At 43.6% G+C, this 19,929-nt stretch overlaps 6 protein-coding genes across 6 annotated transcripts; 5 read left to right on the top strand and 1 right to left on the bottom strand.

Moving 5' to 3' along the window:
- Positions 1-3,144: 3,144 nt before the first annotated feature.
- AK88_03834 (uncharacterized protein) lies at positions 3,145-4,548 on the top strand (the record flags this gene model as incomplete). Its single annotated transcript, XM_012481444.1, has 1 exon — positions 3,145-4,548. The coding sequence occupies one exon, from the start codon at positions 3,145-3,147 to the stop codon at positions 4,546-4,548; it is 1,404 nt and encodes a 467-aa protein (XP_012336867.1).
- Positions 4,549-6,276: 1,728 nt separating this feature from the next.
- AK88_03833 (uncharacterized protein) lies at positions 6,277-7,749 on the top strand (the record flags this gene model as incomplete). Its single annotated transcript, XM_012481443.1, has 1 exon — positions 6,277-7,749. The coding sequence occupies one exon, from the start codon at positions 6,277-6,279 to the stop codon at positions 7,747-7,749; it is 1,473 nt and encodes a 490-aa protein (XP_012336866.1).
- Positions 7,750-8,715: 966 nt separating this feature from the next.
- AK88_03832 (uncharacterized protein) lies at positions 8,716-12,821 on the top strand (the record flags this gene model as incomplete). Its single annotated transcript, XM_012481442.1, has 8 exons — positions 8,716-10,537; positions 10,631-10,751; positions 10,875-10,957; positions 11,065-11,189; positions 11,310-11,631; positions 11,829-12,037; positions 12,215-12,508; positions 12,654-12,821. The coding sequence occupies 8 exons, from the start codon at positions 8,716-8,718 to the stop codon at positions 12,819-12,821; spliced, it is 3,144 nt and encodes a 1,047-aa protein (XP_012336865.1).
- Positions 12,822-14,393: 1,572 nt separating this feature from the next.
- On the top strand, positions 14,394-15,806 carry AK88_03831 (uncharacterized protein; the record flags this gene model as incomplete). Its single annotated transcript, XM_012481441.1, has 1 exon — positions 14,394-15,806. One exon carries the CDS (start codon positions 14,394-14,396, stop codon positions 15,804-15,806), a length of 1,413 nt encoding a protein of 470 aa, XP_012336864.1.
- Positions 15,807-16,607: 801 nt separating this feature from the next.
- On the top strand, positions 16,608-18,675 carry AK88_03830 (uncharacterized protein; the record flags this gene model as incomplete). Its single annotated transcript, XM_012481440.1, has 7 exons — positions 16,608-16,715; positions 16,825-17,487; positions 17,582-17,773; positions 17,937-18,005; positions 18,109-18,326; positions 18,430-18,498; positions 18,627-18,675. 7 exons carry the CDS (start codon positions 16,608-16,610, stop codon positions 18,673-18,675), a joined length of 1,368 nt encoding a protein of 455 aa, XP_012336863.1.
- A 190-nt stretch (positions 18,676-18,865) lies between these two features.
- AK88_03829 (2-C-methyl-D-erythritol 2,4-cyclodiphosphate synthase) lies at positions 18,866-19,849 on the bottom strand (the record flags this gene model as incomplete). The annotated part of the gene is made up of 2 exons (XM_012481439.1): positions 18,866-18,963; positions 19,075-19,849. 2 exons carry the CDS (start codon positions 19,847-19,849, stop codon positions 18,866-18,868), a joined length of 873 nt encoding a protein of 290 aa, XP_012336862.1.
- Positions 19,850-19,929: the final 80 nt, after the last annotated feature.

Raw genomic sequence — 19,929 nt, 5'->3', positions numbered from 1 at the left:
GAAAAAAAAAAAAAAAAAAAAAAAAAAAAAAAAAAAAAAAAAAAAAAAAAAAAAAAAAAGGCGAGGAACGAAAGTGATATTTTTAAAAAAGCGACTGAGGGCGGAAAACGGGTTTGCGCTATATTTTTCCTCCTTTCTTAAGGCTATTGTTTGTGAGCTGTAAATCTCGGGGAAAGGCAAACAGAAAAAAAACCCAATATTATTATATGAGTATATACCCTACCTTAAAATATTGCATTACCAATTTTATGTATGCACCGCATACGTGTATATAAATAATGCCAAGGGGGAATATATATGTCAATTGTGGGAAATGCGCAACTGTGTAAATAAATTTTCCTTTCATGCATGCCTCGCAAAAAATTTATCACAAGTAATTAAATCACCCATTGGATGGACTTCTTCAAGTTAACCAAAAATTGATCCAACCCGTACACAAAAAAAAAAAAAAAAAAAATAATGAAGTTGTTTGAAGGAGGGGGCCATCTGGAACGGGCAAGTAAATAAATTTTTTTTTTTTTTTTTTTTTACGAATATTAAAAGCTGACTGGCGGGGACTGTACATACAAGTAGCCCTTTTTTTTTTTTTTTTTTTCTTGTGTATTGTTTATTATATCCCGATCTGGTGATTTATCTACCCCTTGGTTGGAGCCAAGTTCGTTCGGGCATTGTCTTACGACGCGGTTTTTTTTTTTACGTGCTACTCATGGGTGGCACAAATATATCACCAAGTCAACTCCCAGTGCCGTCCCCAAATTGCTTCATGTGCGCATTCCATAAAAAGTACCGGGTACGTAAAAGGGGTGAAAAGTAAAATTAGAACATAAAGAGGAGACACACGTTTTTTATATGTATTGTAAAAAGGATCTAACTGAGGGGGGGGAGAGAAATCCTTCCTCTTGCCCATTCGAGTAACATCCGAGAGTGGGTACATTTTTTGGTCAAACATAATTTCATATAAACCTTTCGCCATTTATTAATGTGTGGGTGATGTGGTAGTAGCTGTGCCAGATGGAGAGGAAGGAACAGAACTCTTTGTTTTTCTTTCCACCTTACCCACCTGCCGTCACACCAAAATTGCATTTACACAGATCAATTTTTCCCCTACGCTTGCATACAGGTGGTGTGGCGACATACCGCCTCCGTGTTAAGCCCACATGGCAGACATATTTTCCGCCTCTGGGACTTTATATTCCCCCGAGTTGGTGGGCCCCTCTGGTTCATATTTTACATCAGCAACGTTAGCTCATAAAGAGGTAGTCATGGACGCATTTGTCTTAAAGGGGCAAAACACACCCGTTGCGTTTTTCTCTTACATTTCTCTTACATTTCTCCTCCATTTGTCTTCCATGTGTCCTGCACGTGCAGGGGTGTACACTTTGGTAGAGAAAAAAAAAAAAAAAAAAAAAAAAATCCAATCTAAACCACGGGGGGTGTTATTGCCCATTCGGTTGAAAACTGCCATAAGAAGTTCCTTGTGGGAGGAAGTTAACACGGGGTTATGTGACTCGGTGTGGCTATCCCCATCGTTACATATATATACAGACAGTCCCCCTCCCACCATGAGGATGACAAGCATGAGAGAAGCGTAGTGGTCACGAAAAACAGTTGGATCCCGCACCGATCATTTACTTTCCCCCCTCGCTTGGAGCGTTTTTAAAATTGCCTTATTCGATTACACAATTTAGAAACTACAATAAACTTCCATAACCAGTTGTGCATCCTTGTGCCGTTCAACTTTCGCGCGAGTTACCCACGCAGGGAGAGGTCACACCCACGTGCACATAAAAATAAATCATTTCCAACGAGGCGTTACAAAAAAGGCGCATCGTGCTGTTGCAAAAAATGCGCATCACGGTGTTGCAATTTTTTGGGTAAAATTTTTCTTAAAAATGTTCCACTCCTCTGGTATGCCCCTGGTGGCATACTTTAGCATACGGTCGAGTGTCCGTGCCCAGGGGGCGGCTAGCGACATACCCCCCCACACCCAATAGGTAAAACTATATAGATACATATATAATGCTCATACGCATATATATATATATATATATATATATATATATATATATATATATATATATATTATACTCGCATTTTTTCCCCCTACGCCCCCCATCGTGAATGCATACTTGCCGTAGGGCGGAGAAGCCCGTTTTTTTTCCCTTCATCTGCAGAGGAAAAAAAAAACAAAAACAAAAACAAATCAAATGTAAAAAAAGGCGAAAGGGCCAACCATAACCAAAGTTAAAACCAACACTTGCAGAAGGGGGAAAAAGCGAAGCGGGGGAATAATAAAAAGAGGCAATAAAAAAGAAACGAAAAAAAAAAAAAAAAAAAAAAAAAAAAAAAAAAAAAAAAAAAAAAAAAAAAAAAAAAAAAAAAAAAATAAAAAATACGAACCGCCGAAGTGAACAAAACGACCGTACAGGCGAATAAGTTCTAAAAACAGAAAACAAAAACAAAAAAAAATTGTAAACCAAACAAGAGGGAAACCCCAATTTACGAAATTAAAAAAAAACGAAAACGTACAAAACAAAAGGAACAAAAGCAAGCGAAACAATTCGCCAAATTTACCCTTGAACACAAAAAGTATGTTAAGCTATTTATAAATATAAACAAGGCGCAGCAGGAGATATATAAAATATAACATATATATATAACCCAATCGCAGGCAGTCAGTCACGAAGAAAATGAATAAGTGATTTAAACAGCCGTTTTGCAAAGCTACAAAACAAAAGGAAAAAAAAAAAAAAAAAAAATACGTTTAATTCATCTTTTATACGTTATATATTATATAGAAGGGCACGTGTCATCCGTTTTTTTTACAGATTGTGAGGAAACCATTTCTCTTTTTTTTTTAAAAGCATATTTTTGCGTGAGAGCGAGTTGGTAAAGCGCCATTCGCCATAATAACAAGAGATTTCCTCTCCACTCCAAAAAAGTTCCCTCCATTTTTTTTGCTACCCCTTTTTTTTTTTTTTCAACTCCTGCTTTTTTCCTTGCGCAAATAATCCTCCCCACGGCACATTTATATATCACCCCCCCCCGCTTGTTGTTGCACTTTTCTACAATAGCGCCGGTTGCCCCGCGAAGTTCCAGCTCGGTTAAACTCCACTGACAAAAAAAAAAATACGATTTGCCACCATGGACCACAGCGTGCAGGACGAACTCGTGGACTACGAAGATGACGAAAACATATTAGATGCCAAGGATATTAAGGGCAATTTGGACGGCAGACTTGCAAACAACAGTAACAAGGGAGTGAATGAAAATGGGGCCATGCGAGGTAGCTATGCCACCGTGCACACAGGAGGGTTTAAGGATTTTTTTTTGAAGCCAGAGTTGCTTAGGGCTATAAGCGAGAGCGGTTTCGAGCACCCCTCGGAGGTGCAGCAGGAGACCATCCCCGCGGCCATCACAGGTACAGATATCCTCTGTCAGGCGAAAAGTGGAATGGGTAAAACGGCCGTTTTTGTGCTGTCCATCTTGCAGCAGCTAGAGACGAACGATGGAAAGGACATAAAGGAAGAGAAAGATATGAACAACGCGAGCAACAACGTTGGAGATATGACCAACGGTGATGGAGCGTGCAAAAATAAATTCGTTAGATGTCTCGGACTGGCACACACACGAGAATTAGCCTACCAAATTAAAAACGAATTTGATCGATTTAGTAAGTACTTAAAAGGGGTCCGATGTGAAGTCGTGTATGGAGGAATCTCAATGAGCAAGCATATAAAAATGTTTAAGGATGAAAGCATTCCGCATATTATTATAGGAACACCAGGACGTATCCTGGCACTCATAAGAGAAAAATATTTATTAACAGACAAAATACAACACTTTGTTTTGGATGAGTGTGATAAGTGTTTAGAAAAATTGGACATGAGGAGTGACGTACAGAAAATTTTTATTTCTACTCCTTTAAAAAAACAGGTCATGTTTTTTTCAGCGACCATGGCAAAAGAAATGAGAGATGTGTGCAAAAAATTTTTACAAAACCCCGTCGAAATTTTTATTGATGATGAAGCAAAATTGAAGCTCCACGGATTACTACAACATTATGTGAAATTACAAGAAAAGGACAAGACGAGAAAATTAATTGAAATTTTGGATGCCTTGGAATTTAACCAAGTTATTATTTTTGTAAAATCTGTCACAAGGGCAATCACCTTGGATAAATTGCTGACTGAATGCAATTTCCCTTCCATTGCCATCCATGGTGGCCTTGACCAACAGGAGAGAATTGAACGATATGACAAATTTAAAAAATTTGAAAATCGAATTTTAGTCTCCACTGATTTGTTTGGAAGAGGTATTGACATTGAGCGAGTAAACATTGTCATCAACTATGACATGCCTGAAAATTCAGACTCCTATTTGCACAGAGTCGGTCGAGCTGGTCGATTTGGTACCAAGGGGCTTGCCGTTACGTTCGTGTCTTCTCAAGAGGACACTTTAGCATTGAATGAGGTCCAGACGCGATTTGAAGTTGCCATTTCGGAAATGCCAAACAAGATCGACTGCAATGAGTACATCAATCAGTGACCGAGCAGTGACGAAGCAGTGACCGAGCAGTGACGAAGCAGTGACCGAGCAGTAATCAATCAGTGACCGAGCAGTGACCAATCACTAACCAAGCAGTAATAAAGCCGTAACCAATCAGTAATACAGCAGTAGAAGAGAAGGGTGGCCAGCAGTTCGTGCGTGTTTTTTTTTTTTTTTCTCTCTCCTTCATTTGGTTTGCCAAGCGATGGGCATGATGTGAAAACACACACAACGCCACGCAACGTCCAAGCAACTGTGAATATATTTATTATTACGCATCGCCACGTTCCCAGCTGCGCCCCCCCCCCATGTATTATGTGTCCGTGCACGTTACACGTACGCCCCCCCACACACCCCCTTTACGTATTCACGAGCATACGCAAAAAATGCATTTAAAAAAAAAAAAAAACAACTTTTGCAAATTCAATTTTGAAAAACCATTTTAAAAAGAGCCCCGGACGGGGGCGCCATTCGAGAATTGTTTTATCCTCGCCTGCGAGGTTTTGCCCGACCAGGGCGACTAGCCATTTCACGGCTAAAAAAAAAAAAAAAAAAAAAAAAAACGTGCAAAATAGCGCAAACTTGCCCAAATCTCGCCTGAACAGTTCAGGTAAAAACAGTACCCACCACGCAATTGTATACTTTTGTGGTCCACCTTTCAACACTGGACAATTTACTTCCCCACCCCAATTTTGGAGCAACGCATCCTCGCAACTGTTTCCCTTTCGAGAGAAGTCCCTTTATTGGACATTCTTCCGTCTGCATATGGGTTATTCCTTTTTCTTTCCCTTTTGATGTTATGTACACCTGGTGCTGCATGCTATACTAGCGGCCAAACAACTGCAGCCGCTTCGAGCGGACGTGTTTTCTCCTGTGTTGTAGCCCATCTGCCCGTTTTTCCCATCAATTCGGAAAACTTCTACTCTTTCCGATAACTCCAAATATATATCTGCTTTTTTGGGCATCCCAATTTTTTCACTTTTTCAAACGCCGCTTATAACTCCAACGCGCATGAACCTTCGCAAGTGCATATTCCAAAAAAAAAAAAAAAAAACGCCGCATAGCCCAAGTGAGCTGCCAATTTGCTGAACAAAAAAACACGTCGCCATGATTTATTAGTCCCTATCGCAATTTTGCGAACGTCCGTTTTTTCCTCGTGCTCTTTCGTTTCATGCGTGCAGCATTTTGTACTCCCCATTTTTGTTACCCTTCTGCTTCATTCATGTTCATGCGTGGGTCACTTTTTTTGCTTCCCGCGTACAACGCCTTTTTCGCGTAATCCGTGCCGCATTTTTTTCCGTTTTATTTTGCATAGCCCTTTTTTTATGTTACGTTACGCTGCGGCTTCGCAAGTTCGACTTTGCGCCTCCCCCTCCCTGCAGTGGTCATCACTTCATACAGAAGGAAGTGACCGCCGAGGGTTTTCCCCCGTTGCAGGAAATGTACCGTTGAGCGGTCATGGCGCGTGGCTTCCGATTGGTGGAAACCGCGATAAGCAAAGGCCAATCGGAGTAACACAGCAGCCCCCTCTATTGATTTTTTGGTCCATTTTTTAAAGCTTTCATTTGGATGGGATAGCGCTCCACCCTCACACGCTTCTGCATTTTTTCCCGTTTTGGCGCGCGACAAGCAGCATTAGCAGCAGCAACTTATTTTGCGCAGAAGGCGTTCCTATCAACCTCCAGTTCGCTCCACTCAACTCTATTCCAACACCACACCGCAGCAACGATGAAGTTCGGAAAGAGCATACGGAGGGAGATGCACAACCACCCGGGGATGCACTACCTGGGTTACAAAGGATTAAAAAAGTTAATCAAGCAAATTAGAGAAAGCCGCATCGAAGGAAGACACATACAAAGGAAGCAACTGAATGACCAGTTCGAAAGTTTGTTGCATGCCGATTTGGAAAGTATTGAAATGACGTTCAGGAAATTATTTGTTGAAATTAATGGCATGAAGAATGAAATTGAAAAGAAATTTGCCTCTCGCATTTTCAACAGTGAAGAGTTAAAAGTGAATAAAAGAATTTGCTCGTTTGATAATCTGCTCGAGATGTTGAAGGAGGGGGGAGTGGTGTCTGAGGAAGTGCTGGACTTTTGCATTCGATTAAGTTTGCTCTCGAACAAGTGCAAAGTTATTAGGACCTACGTGGTGTATAACTACGTGGGGTTGGTGAAGATCCTCAAGAAGAGGCGCAAGCGCTGCGGCTCCCACGCGGAGCAGTCGGAGATGGGCGCCCAGCTGGACCACCTCACATCGGCGTCAAGCACCTCGGCAAATGCCGCGTCAAACGCAGTGGCCAAGGCAGTAGCCAATATCGTGGACACCTACTCATGGTGCCTCTCCGATGAGCTGCCCCAACTTATCACTTCAGTGAATATCATCTCCGACGAGTTCATGCAGCAGCTCTGCAACTCCGGCGTCACGTCGGAGAAGTACACATGCCCAATCTGCTTGTGTTTGATCCACGACCCCGTGACTTTAAATTCTTGCTTCCACTCCTTCTGTTGGAACTGCCTAGCCACAGCCATACAAAATTACTCAATCGACAACTGCCCCTCATGCAGAACCAAAATTGTTTACGAAAAAGATTCTTTCAAAGTTGATGGAATTTTGAGTCAATTTTTGAAGAAGCATTTTGTGAGTGAGCCAGCTGTGGGGTGGGGCAACGATCCACTCAAGGGTGGTCACTCCTCCAGTGAAGACCAAGTCTGCCAAGGGGGAACAGAACGAGACGTAGCCCTCACCGAGTGCGACTTTCAAAATGGGAAACAACTTGTGGAGGGAAAGAAAAACAAACTGATTGGTACAAGTACAAGGGATGGAATCGATGAGGAGATATCGGCACGTGCCCCACCAAGTGTAATGAAAAGGGATCTTGCTGCTCCCATTTCATTAAACGGAAAAGAAGACAAACCAGATGATCAGGCTAGAGACCATTTATTCATCCCGTGTTATTACTCCGCCCCCGATGATGGCGAAACGGACCCTTGGGTAAATTTTGATCAGTACCTGACCGTTTTGAATAGCGTTGATAAGAATGTCATGGAGGACAAGGGGCGGGAGAGTGACTGTTGCAGTGATGAATGCCGCGAAGGTTCTTTTGGTCAGGCGGACAGGACAAAGCTGGGTCCCAAGGGAGGCTCGCCGGACGCGTCGTACCGCCTGGTCAGCGACGTCATTAGCTACACCTTTAGCTAATCCCGCGCGGCGTGACAGCCAAAACGCGTGTTGTTTGTTATGCGGTTATGTGCCTTATTACGTGCCCGTTATGTGATTACTTATTTGTCTCGTTACGTGCCTCATTACGTGCATAGTTTTATGTGACTGCCCGTCTGCGCGCCTGGCGGGAAGATGTTAACCCCCCGAGGGGCGACTTTTAATTTTTTTCCAAACACCTCAAAAAACGTTTGTTCATTCGGGGCCAACCTGAGTGTTGCCTCTGACACACGAGGAGTGCGCTTTGGCCATTCACTTTAAAAAAAAAAAAAAAAAAAAAAAAAAAAAAAAAAACGTGGCGCGCACAAGTGCTTCGGAAGTGATATGTGTGAAAAATTCACAGAGTTTTTTTTTACCCCCTTGGGTGAACTATAGCATCCCTTTTTTTTTTAATTAACAACTAACAGCTGGTTAGTGCACCACTGATCAATATGCAATAATGAATGAATTGATGGTGGGGGAGGTACCCGTGTAAGGGGCGACAGGGTTAATCTAGGGAAGGCCAAAAAGGGGAATGTGTGTTGGTCGGAGGTGTAACAGATCTATCGCTCTTGCGCTCTCTCGTTCTTTCATTTTTTTTTTTTTTTTTTTTTTTTTTTTTTTTTTTTTTTTTTTCCCCTTTTTTCTTTTTTTTTTTTTTTTTTTTTTTTTTTTTTTGTATATCTTTTTTAGTATTCTCCGCATTTTCCGTTTTTCCTTTTCGTTGTTCGCACTGCTTGGAGAAGTGCCTCGATCCAGGACCGAGACCACACGGGGGAACGTGCACACACAAGTCCTTTTACACCCGTGTGTGCTTCCCTCCGCAGAGTCTTGCGGGACGGACGAGCAGGCCCTGTTGGTAGCGCGGTGAGTAGCTCCTCCTTTGCTGCTGCAACCGCCTCAACCGCTTGAGCCGCTTCACCCACTTCCACCGCTTGACCCCGCTTGACCCCGCTTCACCCCGCCGCCATGTCGTCGAAAGTGAAGTCCAGCTTCAGCAGAAGCAGTAACGATGCGTCCGAGGGGGACGATAAAAATGGGGACGCCGTGGCGCTGCCGGAAAACATAAGCATGAAAAAGGTGCGGGCGGTGCTATACGATGAGGCAATCACATATAGCGAAAATAACACCTATTATAAAATGTCAAATGTGTATAACTGTAACACTATGGATTCGTATATCGATTATGTGAAGAGGTCTAATTACACAAGGAGTTATGAACAGGAGATGATTTACAATGAGGCCCTGAGTTTGTATAACAACAGAAACAAGTACATCAGGAAGAGATACCAAAATGACTTTTACGTAAACCTAAAGAGGGAGTTGAGGAGGGAGAAATACTTTGGAGATGACAATGATGATCTGCAGGGGGGAACAGACCTTTGTGTGGGGGAAACAACACCCGAACCGATAAACTACACACAAGAAAGAAACCTAAACGAGTACCTCTACAGGGAAAGGAAAAAGGAACAAGTCACCCTGTTTAGAAAGAAGTATATGGAGATGTTTTCGGAGGGGAGGTCCATTATGAAGGGGCCCAGGGATATACATCAGTTTCAGCAGCATCAGCAGTTTCAGCAGCATCAGCCGCAGCAACAGCAACCGCAGCAACCGCATGAGCAGACGAGGAGGAGACAAATGATGAGTGGTTTAATTAATAAAAGTTTTGCTTCAGGAGGAGGAGTAGTGATAAAAAAAAATGAAAGTTTGTTTTCACAAAATGCAACCGATGTTTGTCTTGCTGCACCCACTCGTGCAGATATGGTTATCGGAGAAAATGGATTCAAAAAAAATATACTAAGTGATTTGCGTGATTTAAATAGCATGAGTGATTCAAGTAATTTGTCACAAGAAGAGGAAACGAATTTTCTAGAGCAATTAATTAAATTAAGATATACACCAGAATATATATCGCAGCTAAGTGATCTGTTTGAAAACCCAAGCACATTAAAGAAAGCTAATGTAAAAGTATTGAAGTGGTTAGATTATCAGTTAAGTAAAGGATATTGGCTAGAGAGACTCTCCTTATTTCTTCTAGGATTAACTATTGCTATTGGAGTTGGAAATATTGAAACGTTTTGGTCGCTAATGTCTACATGGCATGGAGTTATATTTGTACTTCCATACATCATATGTTATTGTTTCGTTTGTCATCCTATCCTTACTTTTGAATTGTACATAGGACAACTTATTCGAACGTCCTCTCCATTTATCTTTTATCGACTCCTCAAGCAATGTGCTTCTGTTGGCTTCTTAATGGTTCTAACATGCCTTATTAATGGTTATATAAATACTTACAGGACAGCTGCTGAATATTTTATTTATTTAATTAATTCGTTTAAACGGGATCTTCCATGGAAACTAAACAAGGAGGAAATAAATTTCTGTACAAGCTTTAAAAATGATTTTATAAAATGTCACAAATTCAGACCACTCTGTTTTTTTTCTAAATCCATCTCATCCTGTGTCCCTAACAGCTTAGGAAAAGCGTTCCTCATTTACCAGAACAAATTTTTTCCACATAATTTTTTTTATGACCGACTACTTCACATTGATGGCAGCCAAAATTTCGCTCATGTATTTTCTAATGGCACTTCCTACATAGACAAGGACACCTTTATCTTCCTTTTTGTGTGTAACTTTTTTGTAACTGTTTTTCAGCTCCTGGGATTGACCAACTTTGCCTTCTCCTCGGCCCTGGTCCTGCTCCTCATCGGCTTCCTCTCCATCACGCAGTTCGCCACCATGTTCAACTTGACCAGCGCCACGCAGGCCTACGTCTACGTCCTCAGTACGTCAAGCGGGGGAGCGGTTGCCCATCAGCCCATTAGCGGCTGCCCATTTGACACATCTCGCGGCTGCTTCACTCCTCCTCCTTGCGCAGAGTCCTGGAAGTTCTCCTACCTGTACACCTACTCGTCCATCTGGTCCCAGTGCGTGTCCTTCTCCCTCTACGAGCTGTCCATCGGCATGGGCATATACGCGTCCCTCGCGACCAAGACCAGGTAGGGGACGTCCCCTTACGCAGACTTTACACACGCACACTTGGCACCTCTTCACCACCGCTTCCCTGCACACCCCTTCACCACCACTTCCCTGCACACCCCTTCACCACCACTTCCCTGCAGGATCGGGACGAACTTGGCCTTTGACGGTTACGCAATCACGACGTGGAACTCCATCATCTCGTCCCTCATGTTTTTCTCAGCAGGTGGCTCCTCGAAGCGACTTCCTCCTGTTGCCAACCACACCGCGAAGCGACTTCCCGTCCTAACCACGCCGCTTTTTCCCCCTCCCCTTTTCCACTCTACCACCCAGTCTCCGTCATCGGGTTCATCGCGAACAGCATCAACTCCAGCTTCGTGGACATGTTGGAGTTTTCGAGGAAGGATTGCTCCTTCATTCTCTTCCCCGTGGGTTTCACATACCTGCAGAAGATGGAGGTAGGGGACACAGCGCAAGAGCCCGCTTTTCGCTGATCCGTTCTAACGGCGCCAAATAGCCGTGCCGTTCTCTCCACACATGTGTATGTGTGCGCTTTTTCCCCCGCCCCCCCTTGGCAGAAAACCCTGTGCATGCTGTACTACGGGTCTTACACCATCCTGTCATGTGCCTCGCTAGCCATACAGTGTGAAGTCCTAGTCATGACAATACGGAATTTCAAATTTTCCAAGAACGTTCATAAGAGAACCATCATTTTAACTCTGTCCTTCTTCTTCTTCCTGTCTTCCTTCTTCATCTCGAACAAGGATACAAAAAACATCCTATGGTTTTTGTCCCTCACCATATCGGAAAATGCGCGCGTCTTTGTCTCCCTCTTAATATGCGTCATTTTGGGTTGGCTGTACAACATCGATTTTCAGTGTCGCCATCTGACCAGGAGGAGTAAAAAGAACATGAGAGACAAGAGGGGAAAAAAAAAAAAAAAAACCCTTTTGTCAAATTATCCAAACCATTTTCGTACAACAGAGTAGTTGTACATCCTGCAGTGTCAAATGGAGAGGAGCACAAATAAACAATCACTCGTTCACTCGTCCAAATCTCACCTCGTCGCTACCCCCCCTGCCAACACACACCTACAGGCGTCCTCTCATTCAACTTGACCTACTGGACATTGAACATATCAATCAGCATCCTCTTTAATTACCTCCCCTACCATGTATACGTGCTGTACATTGTGAGGCTAGGAATATTTGTGATCAGCACCCTGCTTGCCATATGGGTGTTGAAGAAGGAAATGAAAACGAAAAAGGGGGAGAAGAAGAAACACTTGAGCAATCTTACTTACAAGGTACAAAAAAGAAGAAAAAAAAAAAGCGGCAGCGATGGGAAGGGAGAGGGGAACACACACACATGGGATCACTTCCCTATCTGTACGGACGTTTACTAATTGTCACCAGGGTGCATGCAGTAGTCCTCACTTGTGTGTGCCTCTTTATTTGATAATGTTGCTTCGTCCCCCGCGCAGCAAATCCTGTACATCCTGTACATTGGAAATATCGAGGAGCTTAGGAAGGAGCTACAACGGATCATCAGCGGGAACGTCCTCATGGGAAATATTTCCATGGCGTGGTCTGTGTGCATCAAGTACATTGGAACGTCCATTTTGCTTTCTGCCTTTATTGAATTTGCTGACGGGGTATTTTATAGCCACGAATTGAAGGAGAAGATGAAACTCATTCCCCAGGGCTGGGTCGTCTTCGCGGTTCTCTTCTGGGTGTTCACGCTGCTGCTGCTCCTCCTTTTCCCGCTGTGCGTCACGGTAAGTCGATTGAGAAGGCCATGCCGCGAATCGCGCACATTGGCAACATGGCCAGCCTCTGCACATGAAGAGCGGTACCTGTGCACATACTACACAGCGGTACCTGTCCACGCGGGGTACACCCCCCCACCCCCTTCTTCCACAGGCTTTTGAAAAGTGGTGCGCCCACGAGGACTGCTTCGCGGACTTCGCCCTCCTCCCCTCGAAGCCCCTCAGGGAGATCCACAACTTCAGCATCCTCTCCTACTTCTGTGAATTTACCGGAACGGACACCAAAAAGGGCAAGAGGCGCGCCCCAAATGACCCATCCTAACTTGCCCATGTGAACGTTAATCAGAAGGAACATCCATTGGGGGGATTCACTTCCCAGTGCGGTTAGTGAATAGTGAAACCTCTGCGATAGTTACAACATTGGTGAGGTTGTCTTGTTCCTGTCTCTCAACGTAGCTTTTATATTTATTTTATTTTTTAATTTTTTTTTTTTTTGTTCCATTTATGCGTTTTTCAAATTGGGTTGGCAGCGCAGCATAGACTATATATAACACACGAGGGGACATCACCCAAATGGCTAATTTGAACATTGACATGGACATTCACACCGTACATTTATGGAACAGCTACCTGTCAAGTGACCATGTAAAAAAATTGCACACGCTTTGTTCAAGTGGGTCCAACCAGCATCACCACAACCACCTCCTCTCCGTTCCATGTCTGCTACATCCACGTTGGAAGTTGGGGTGAGGACGTAACCCCATCCTGTTCCCTTCACGATAAGCGCAACAGGAGAATTATTCCTGTGTCATCTTTCCTTAAAGGCAAAACTTAACTCACTCATATTGGTAAAATCCCTTTTGGAAAATTTTTTGTGGACAGACTGCGCGGTTTGGTTCCCTTCCAAATTCTGCGTGCAGTTACGTGTGCGCTAGTGTGAGGGCGGTAGCAAATCCCGCAGACGTAAGGATAGGTATATAACGTACAAGTACAGACATGTACTTATATGTTTGGTCCCCCTTCCCTTAGCTAGGTACTGCAAAGGCCATCCCTTATTCACGAAAAAAAACTTTTACGATGTGTGTACTCGTTGTGACCTTGTTTAGGACATAATTAAGTCAGTGCTGTCTAAACCCTGAACAAAATTTCCCAAGTGCGTTCCCCATCCGTGTGTGTATGTCCACTCTTTAAGTTTCCCATTTTAATTTTTTGCCTGAACAAGTCAGAACATTTCTGCAAAATGGCACAGAAAAAAAAAAAAAAAAAAAAAATGGTTAATCGTACAGCTAGATGGTCTTTTTAAAAATGGGCCACCACCCCTTGCGGTAATTCCTCCATTGCGTGTAGATCTGTTTGTCTGTGCAATCATTCCTTCATCCCTCCTACACTTGGAGTGTTTTTTTTTTTTTAAGTTATTATATTTTCCATTTAATGAGCTTACGACGTTACGTCGCCCACTTTTTTTTTTTTTTTTGTGTGTGTGTGGCTTCTTAACCGTATCCACAGTCCCGGACGGGGATGATGGAAAATCACTCCACTTCCGTTTAACTCACGAGGGACGATATATAAACGTCGCAACGGGGAAGATTCCCACTTGGGATGCATGTGCCGTTTGCGTGTCACCTGAGTCTATATACAGCCAAGTGCTTCATTCTTTGTGTTCCCTTTGTAAAGGCTTCTTCTTTTTTTGCTTAAAAACAAGTCACCATTTTGCGTGGCGCCCACGGGGGTACACCTACTCAAGTAGGAAGAAAGAAGAACCGCAGCACACCCAGCGTGGGGAACCATCCCACAACAAAGAACAACACAGCGTAACGCAGCATAATATATAATAGGACAGGACAGGACACACGGGGCGCGGCAACAAGACAGAATTTAACCCATCACGGACGAAATGAACCTGAGCGTTACGATACGAGGAGGCCTCAGCGGGTCAAGTAGCGGAACTAGTCAAAGTGGGTCAAAAAAATATGGCAGTAACGTGCTACACAAAACAAAGCTAAAAAAGGACATTCCAGAAAAGAGGAAAGGAAAAATCGTGGCAAAAAAATCTAAAAATCTGAGTCCAAAATTAACAGGTAGTATTTCTGTCTTACCTTCTGATAGAAGAAATAATTTACATGTCCTGGAAAGAGTTCTTTCTGAGGTGGGGCATGGGGATAGCCACCAGGGGTGGAGGAAGTACGCACACAAGTTTGACCTCTTGGGGCGGCTCGTTTCGAAGGCGCACACAGGGAGCGCCAGTTCGGGAGGAACAAAACACGGTGGAAGAAGTTTAAGGGGAACAACACACAGCGGTAGCAACTCACAACGGTCCGCTAAGAAAAGTACGCACCCCAATCACATTGGAAGCAAGTTGATAAAACAAGACGTAAAAGCAAACACACAAGAAGAAAAAAAAAAAAGCCACTTGATTATTCTGCAAAAAAATATTCCTCTAAAAAAAAATAAAAATTTCTACTCGTCCAACTTAAACACACCAACTGTTGCCACCGGAGGAAGGAAAAGTTACAAACTCAGTAAGCTACTAACACCACTGGAAAAGTTTGCAAAAAAAAAAAAAAATAAAGCTAGCCGAAATTTTCTAGGATTAAAAAAGGGCTTGAACATGGCTAAGGGGGCGAACGGAAAGGCGGAAGGTGAGGCTTCGCAAAATGGAGACACACAAAATGGATTACTTGTTGAGAAGGCAGACTCTGGGGCCAACCACCAAGAGCAGGACTCTACCGATGGAGCTAAGCAGTCAGTCATGGAATCATCTTCGCTTGGCAAAGGGGCCGAAGTGGACAGCGCACAGGTAGGTCACATTACAGAGAAGTCACTTGAAGATCAGGAGGATACATCCAAAGAGGTACCCCTCGAAAGGTACACAGCAGAACCAACGGATCCTTACTTCACCAAAGGAGAATACGACGCATCAAATGATATACTTCGAGAGCAGACGTGCTTCTATGATGCAGGGAGGGTACCTGCTAGTTTGCTTCCAGGTTACAAAGAGGTAAGCTTTGAGGGGATAGGTGGTGAGGTTGAAGGGAACGGCGCATCTGTTATGGAGTCAACCAGGAGACACAGAAATGCCATGTACCTACCGAACCGATTTTATAGTCATCACAACTTTAACCCGGTTAGAAGTAAGGGCGGTCAGGATGAGGCCTATTACATTAACGGGTTAAGTACACTGGATGGTTGTCTCTTTACCTCAGTCGATCTGTCTCAAGGGACAATTCACAAGCAGTATAACATCGGGGTTACCTATCCTTATGGAGTTCCCTTTGTGGATGTGAAGCAGAGGGGAAGGAAGAGATGACGATGAATGGACTGGCGAACATAGCACGTCGGGAGGTCATCTTTCCCCCTCTCGTGTTGTCCGGCTTATAGAATGGAGGGTCAAAGCGTGCTACCCTGGCAACGTACGAACAGGCATGCGAATGTAGTTTTGTACTTTTACTTTACATGTGTGTAGCGTTCACCATGTTGAGTTTTTTTTTTTTTTTTTTTTTTTTTCGTTTACCTCGTCCACAAGTCCAAATGGGAAGTGGAGAGAAACATACGTTTCCCCCTTCCCGACCTTTTGCAAGTACGCATTTGAAGACAACTTATTTTTAATTAAACCATTTTTTATGAGCATCCCTCTTCCGTTTCCATCACACCTTGTGTTTGTCTTCACCTCAGAAAAAAAAAAAAAAAAAAAAAAAAAAAAAAAAAAAAACTGTTGCTTGTATTTTTTTTTTCTGAACGGGTAATTTCTGCAGCTGTGTGGCAGCTCCCCCAGTTCGACATTCTTGGTCGCGTTTTTGCAGAGCTGCACGGGTAGCGGATATAGTTTTTACCTCTCCTCTGCAGTGAGGACGAGAAAAGAAAAAAAAAAAAAAAATTGTAACGGTTCGCATTTGAAAGGGTACCTTAAATTTAAACAAATTTGTAATTGAAAAGGGCATTGTCCCCTTCCTAGTGATTAATGCGTTAGAACGTCGAGCACATATACACCTTCGACACAACACATTGCGGAGAGTATTTTTTATTTTTTGTTATTATTATTATTATTATTATTTTTCTGTTCCTCTTGACGTGACTGTAGAGAGAACCCCACATAGTTCTGTCCCGCAAAATGTACTTTCGCCACTTTTACAACAATTTCAAGGAGGAGTATTCCTACCTCCGGGGGGAGGACGAATTTCTCCCGCCCATCTTGACGTGCAACCAGCCGAACAGCATGGTACTTCTGTGGGGGTGTAGCGGTTGCACACTCACGCGGCTGTAATAACACGGCTGCAATAACGCTGCCCCTTCACACATGTCGACCATTTGCCCTCCTCCCCGCGCAGGAAAACGACACCATCGTAAGGCGGATCCCCCAGCGCATACTGAAAGGCGTGGAGGAGCACAACGCAGAGTACACGAAGAAAAACCAAATAGACGTCAAATTAGCCAAAATCAGAGAAATTTTTACAAACGGACATAAACATACATACGAAATGTTGAACTGCCAAGAAGACAAACACATTTGGGAATTTCTGCTCTCCTATTTCATCCAAACAGGAACAAAAATTATTAATAATTCGTGGCTTTTTAATGAATATTATTTTTATCGTTACCTGACCTGTTCATACGATTTTGAAAAAACAAATTATGATTTTTTTGATTACGAAAAAAAGGACTCCATACAATGCAACAAAGAGTTGATTGAACAAATATGTACATGTGCAAAAGAGTTACTTCAACTATACGATAAGAATGAAGACGAAAAGGTGTTTGCTGTTTTTTTTTATTTCTCCTTGTGGTCTAATCAGTTCGATTTGAGTTGGAATCCCACAAAAAATAAGGGGCAGCAAAATAGGGCGGACGAAACTGATATAAAGAAAAAGACTTTGCAGCAGAAGCAGTTTTACTTTGGCACGGAGGACCTGGACAAGCTCCACGATAGCATGTACTTGGACAAGGTTCTCTGCAACGACATGGAGACCCTGTGCAGGGACATCACCTCGAAGGTAGGAGGGGTGCAGCGGTGAAGCGGTTAATCGGTTGCCTGGTCAAGCGGATGACCCACTAATTGCCCCCCCTTTTTTCCCTCTTCTGCCGCAGCACTGGCCACGATTCGACATCGTCCTGGATAACATGGGCCTGGAGTTCATCACGGACCTCTGCCTCCTGCACCTGCTGAGTCGCTACTTCGACCAAGTTTACATTCACGTAAAGAAATTCCCCCTCTTCGTGTCGGACACCATGGCCAAGGATGTCCATTACGCCCTGGAATCCCTCACTAGCGACGATAAGGTAAATGGGAGGGGGGAGATAAAAAAGAAGAAGTGAACCGGTCATATGTGTCTCTCATCAAAACGTTTCGCCTATCCATGTGGAGCTTTCCCTGCGCATGTTGCATCGTGTCCAATCGATTGACCGTTTCATTCTTTTTTTTTTTTTTTTTTTTTTTTTCAAGTACCCCAACACGGTATTCATGGCGACCAAGTGGAAGCAGTTCCTTAACACCCAGAAGTGGAAAATACGAGTGAGGCTCGCACCGCTTATAAAATTTTGCTGACCAGCTTAATCTCGTGTCTGTCTCACTTTTTACCATGTACGACTTGGCTTTCTCCCCCCCCTCACCGCAGGAACATGTGTACTGGAACCTTCCCTTGCCCTACTGGGTGATGCCCAAGGACCTCGTGGAGGAATTAAAAAGAACTTCGTTCGTCTGTTTCAAGGGGGATGCTAATTATCGCAGATGCTTGGGTGACCTGAGCTTCAACTTTTGGCATCCCCACAAGGAAGTTTTGGGGTATTTTCCCATCAGGTTTATCGCCCTGCGATGCTTGAAGTCGCCCATCTGGTAGGTCGTCCCCAGCCAGCACCACACCTCTCCTCATGAACATTGTGCAGTTGTCCAATTATACACCTTTCCCCTTTTTTTTTTTTTTTTTTTCCCCTTCTAGCTGTGGTCTCAAGAGAGATGTCGTGGAGGAGCTGAACAGGAAGTCCCCAGACTGGTGCAACTACGGGGAGTAATACGAAACGGACGGAAAGAAAAAAAAAAAAAGCAAACACATTAAATTAAATTGACCCAGCGCGGGTCGAAAGGTACTCTGAATTGACCCCCACCCTAATGCTTTTACCCTTTGCCCCCTTTCAGGTACGCCATTCTGCAGTATTGCAATCCGGAGGGCCCCTCCGCCAAGTGAATTGGGCGCAGGCGAAGAGGAAAGCACGAAATAGAGTTAAAAAGGAAAAAAAAAAAAAAAAAAAAGAGGCCAACTTTGAACAACTGATTATTATTATTCCCCGCGAGGAAAAGTACAGCCCAATTGACTGCGTTGACTGGAGGTTGCTTCGCCAAGTTTTACAAAAAAAAAAGTTTTTTTTTTTTTTTTTTCAAATTTTTTCTGATTTTTTTCGAATTAAAAGGGCATTTGCGAAGCACTCGATTGCCTTTTTCTGTCCGATGGGGCCGAGCTGTTCGTGTGTTTTTCCTGCGCGTGGGGGAACAAGTGTGTGGTGTGATGTGTTGTAACACCCGTGTAGTACACACATTTGGGTATACACTTGTGAGTACGATTGTGTGTGCACACTTGCATGCGTACCTTTGAGGGAGATCTGCGATTCCGAGATGCCCAGGGCAGAAGATATATTTCGAACAATCTGCTCCCTAATGGGACTTATTTTTGGAACTTCCGCAATGACGATGATGTCTACATTTGCGATGGCGTAATTCTTTTTATACAAAAGTAGTCTGGCATATCTTAAAAAGGAAAGTGAGTTTTTATTTTTATATTTTTCTGATCCATCAGGAAAGAGGGTTCCCAGGTCCGAACAATTCATGCCGCCAAGTAGGGCATCCACTAATGCGTGAAAAATGACGTCCCCATCGCTGTGCGACAGGACAGAAATGTTGTCCAATTGCACCCCCCCGATGGTCAGCCTTTTGAAATTCTGCTTGTTCGCATGCGCTGTGTAGTCCGCGGTGGAGTCAGCGGTGATGTCTTCCGGGGGGCCGACCCGTATCTGGTGAATGTCGTAGCCCTGGCCTATTCTCACACTGTCATACGGGAAGGGCAATTCCCCCTTCGGCGTTGTCGAAGTTGGCGTTGTAGACTCTGGCGTTGACGTCGACGTGGAAGTCGATTTTAAGGTGAATTTCAATTTTACGCCCAACTTTGACTCCAGTGTGTTTTTTTTTTTTTTCCACTGCTCGTGTATCTTCACTTCACGTATGTTTATGCCCGGACCAAGAAAGGAGCGCCGCCCGGCGAGTTCCTTTTGGACACCTTTTTTTTTTCTCCTTCCGTCTGATGAAGCTAGCAAAATTATAATCATGTAGAGAAGTAGCACTACATAGGTGTAACGTATTCGTAACATCGTTTGGTTCGTAAAGGGTGCAGGGGTTAAAAGGGGAAGTGTGCAACAACAAGCGGAACTGAGAAAAAAAAAAAAAAAAA

Source organism: Plasmodium fragile (assembly GCF_000956335.1).
Source record: "Plasmodium fragile strain nilgiri unplaced genomic scaffold supercont1.47, whole genome shotgun sequence".
In the NCBI taxonomy this organism is placed as follows: Eukaryota; Apicomplexa; class Aconoidasida; order Haemosporida; family Plasmodiidae; genus Plasmodium; species Plasmodium fragile.
The sequence above is the reverse complement of the archived record's forward strand: the minus strand, read 5'-3'. Positions and strand labels throughout refer to the sequence as shown.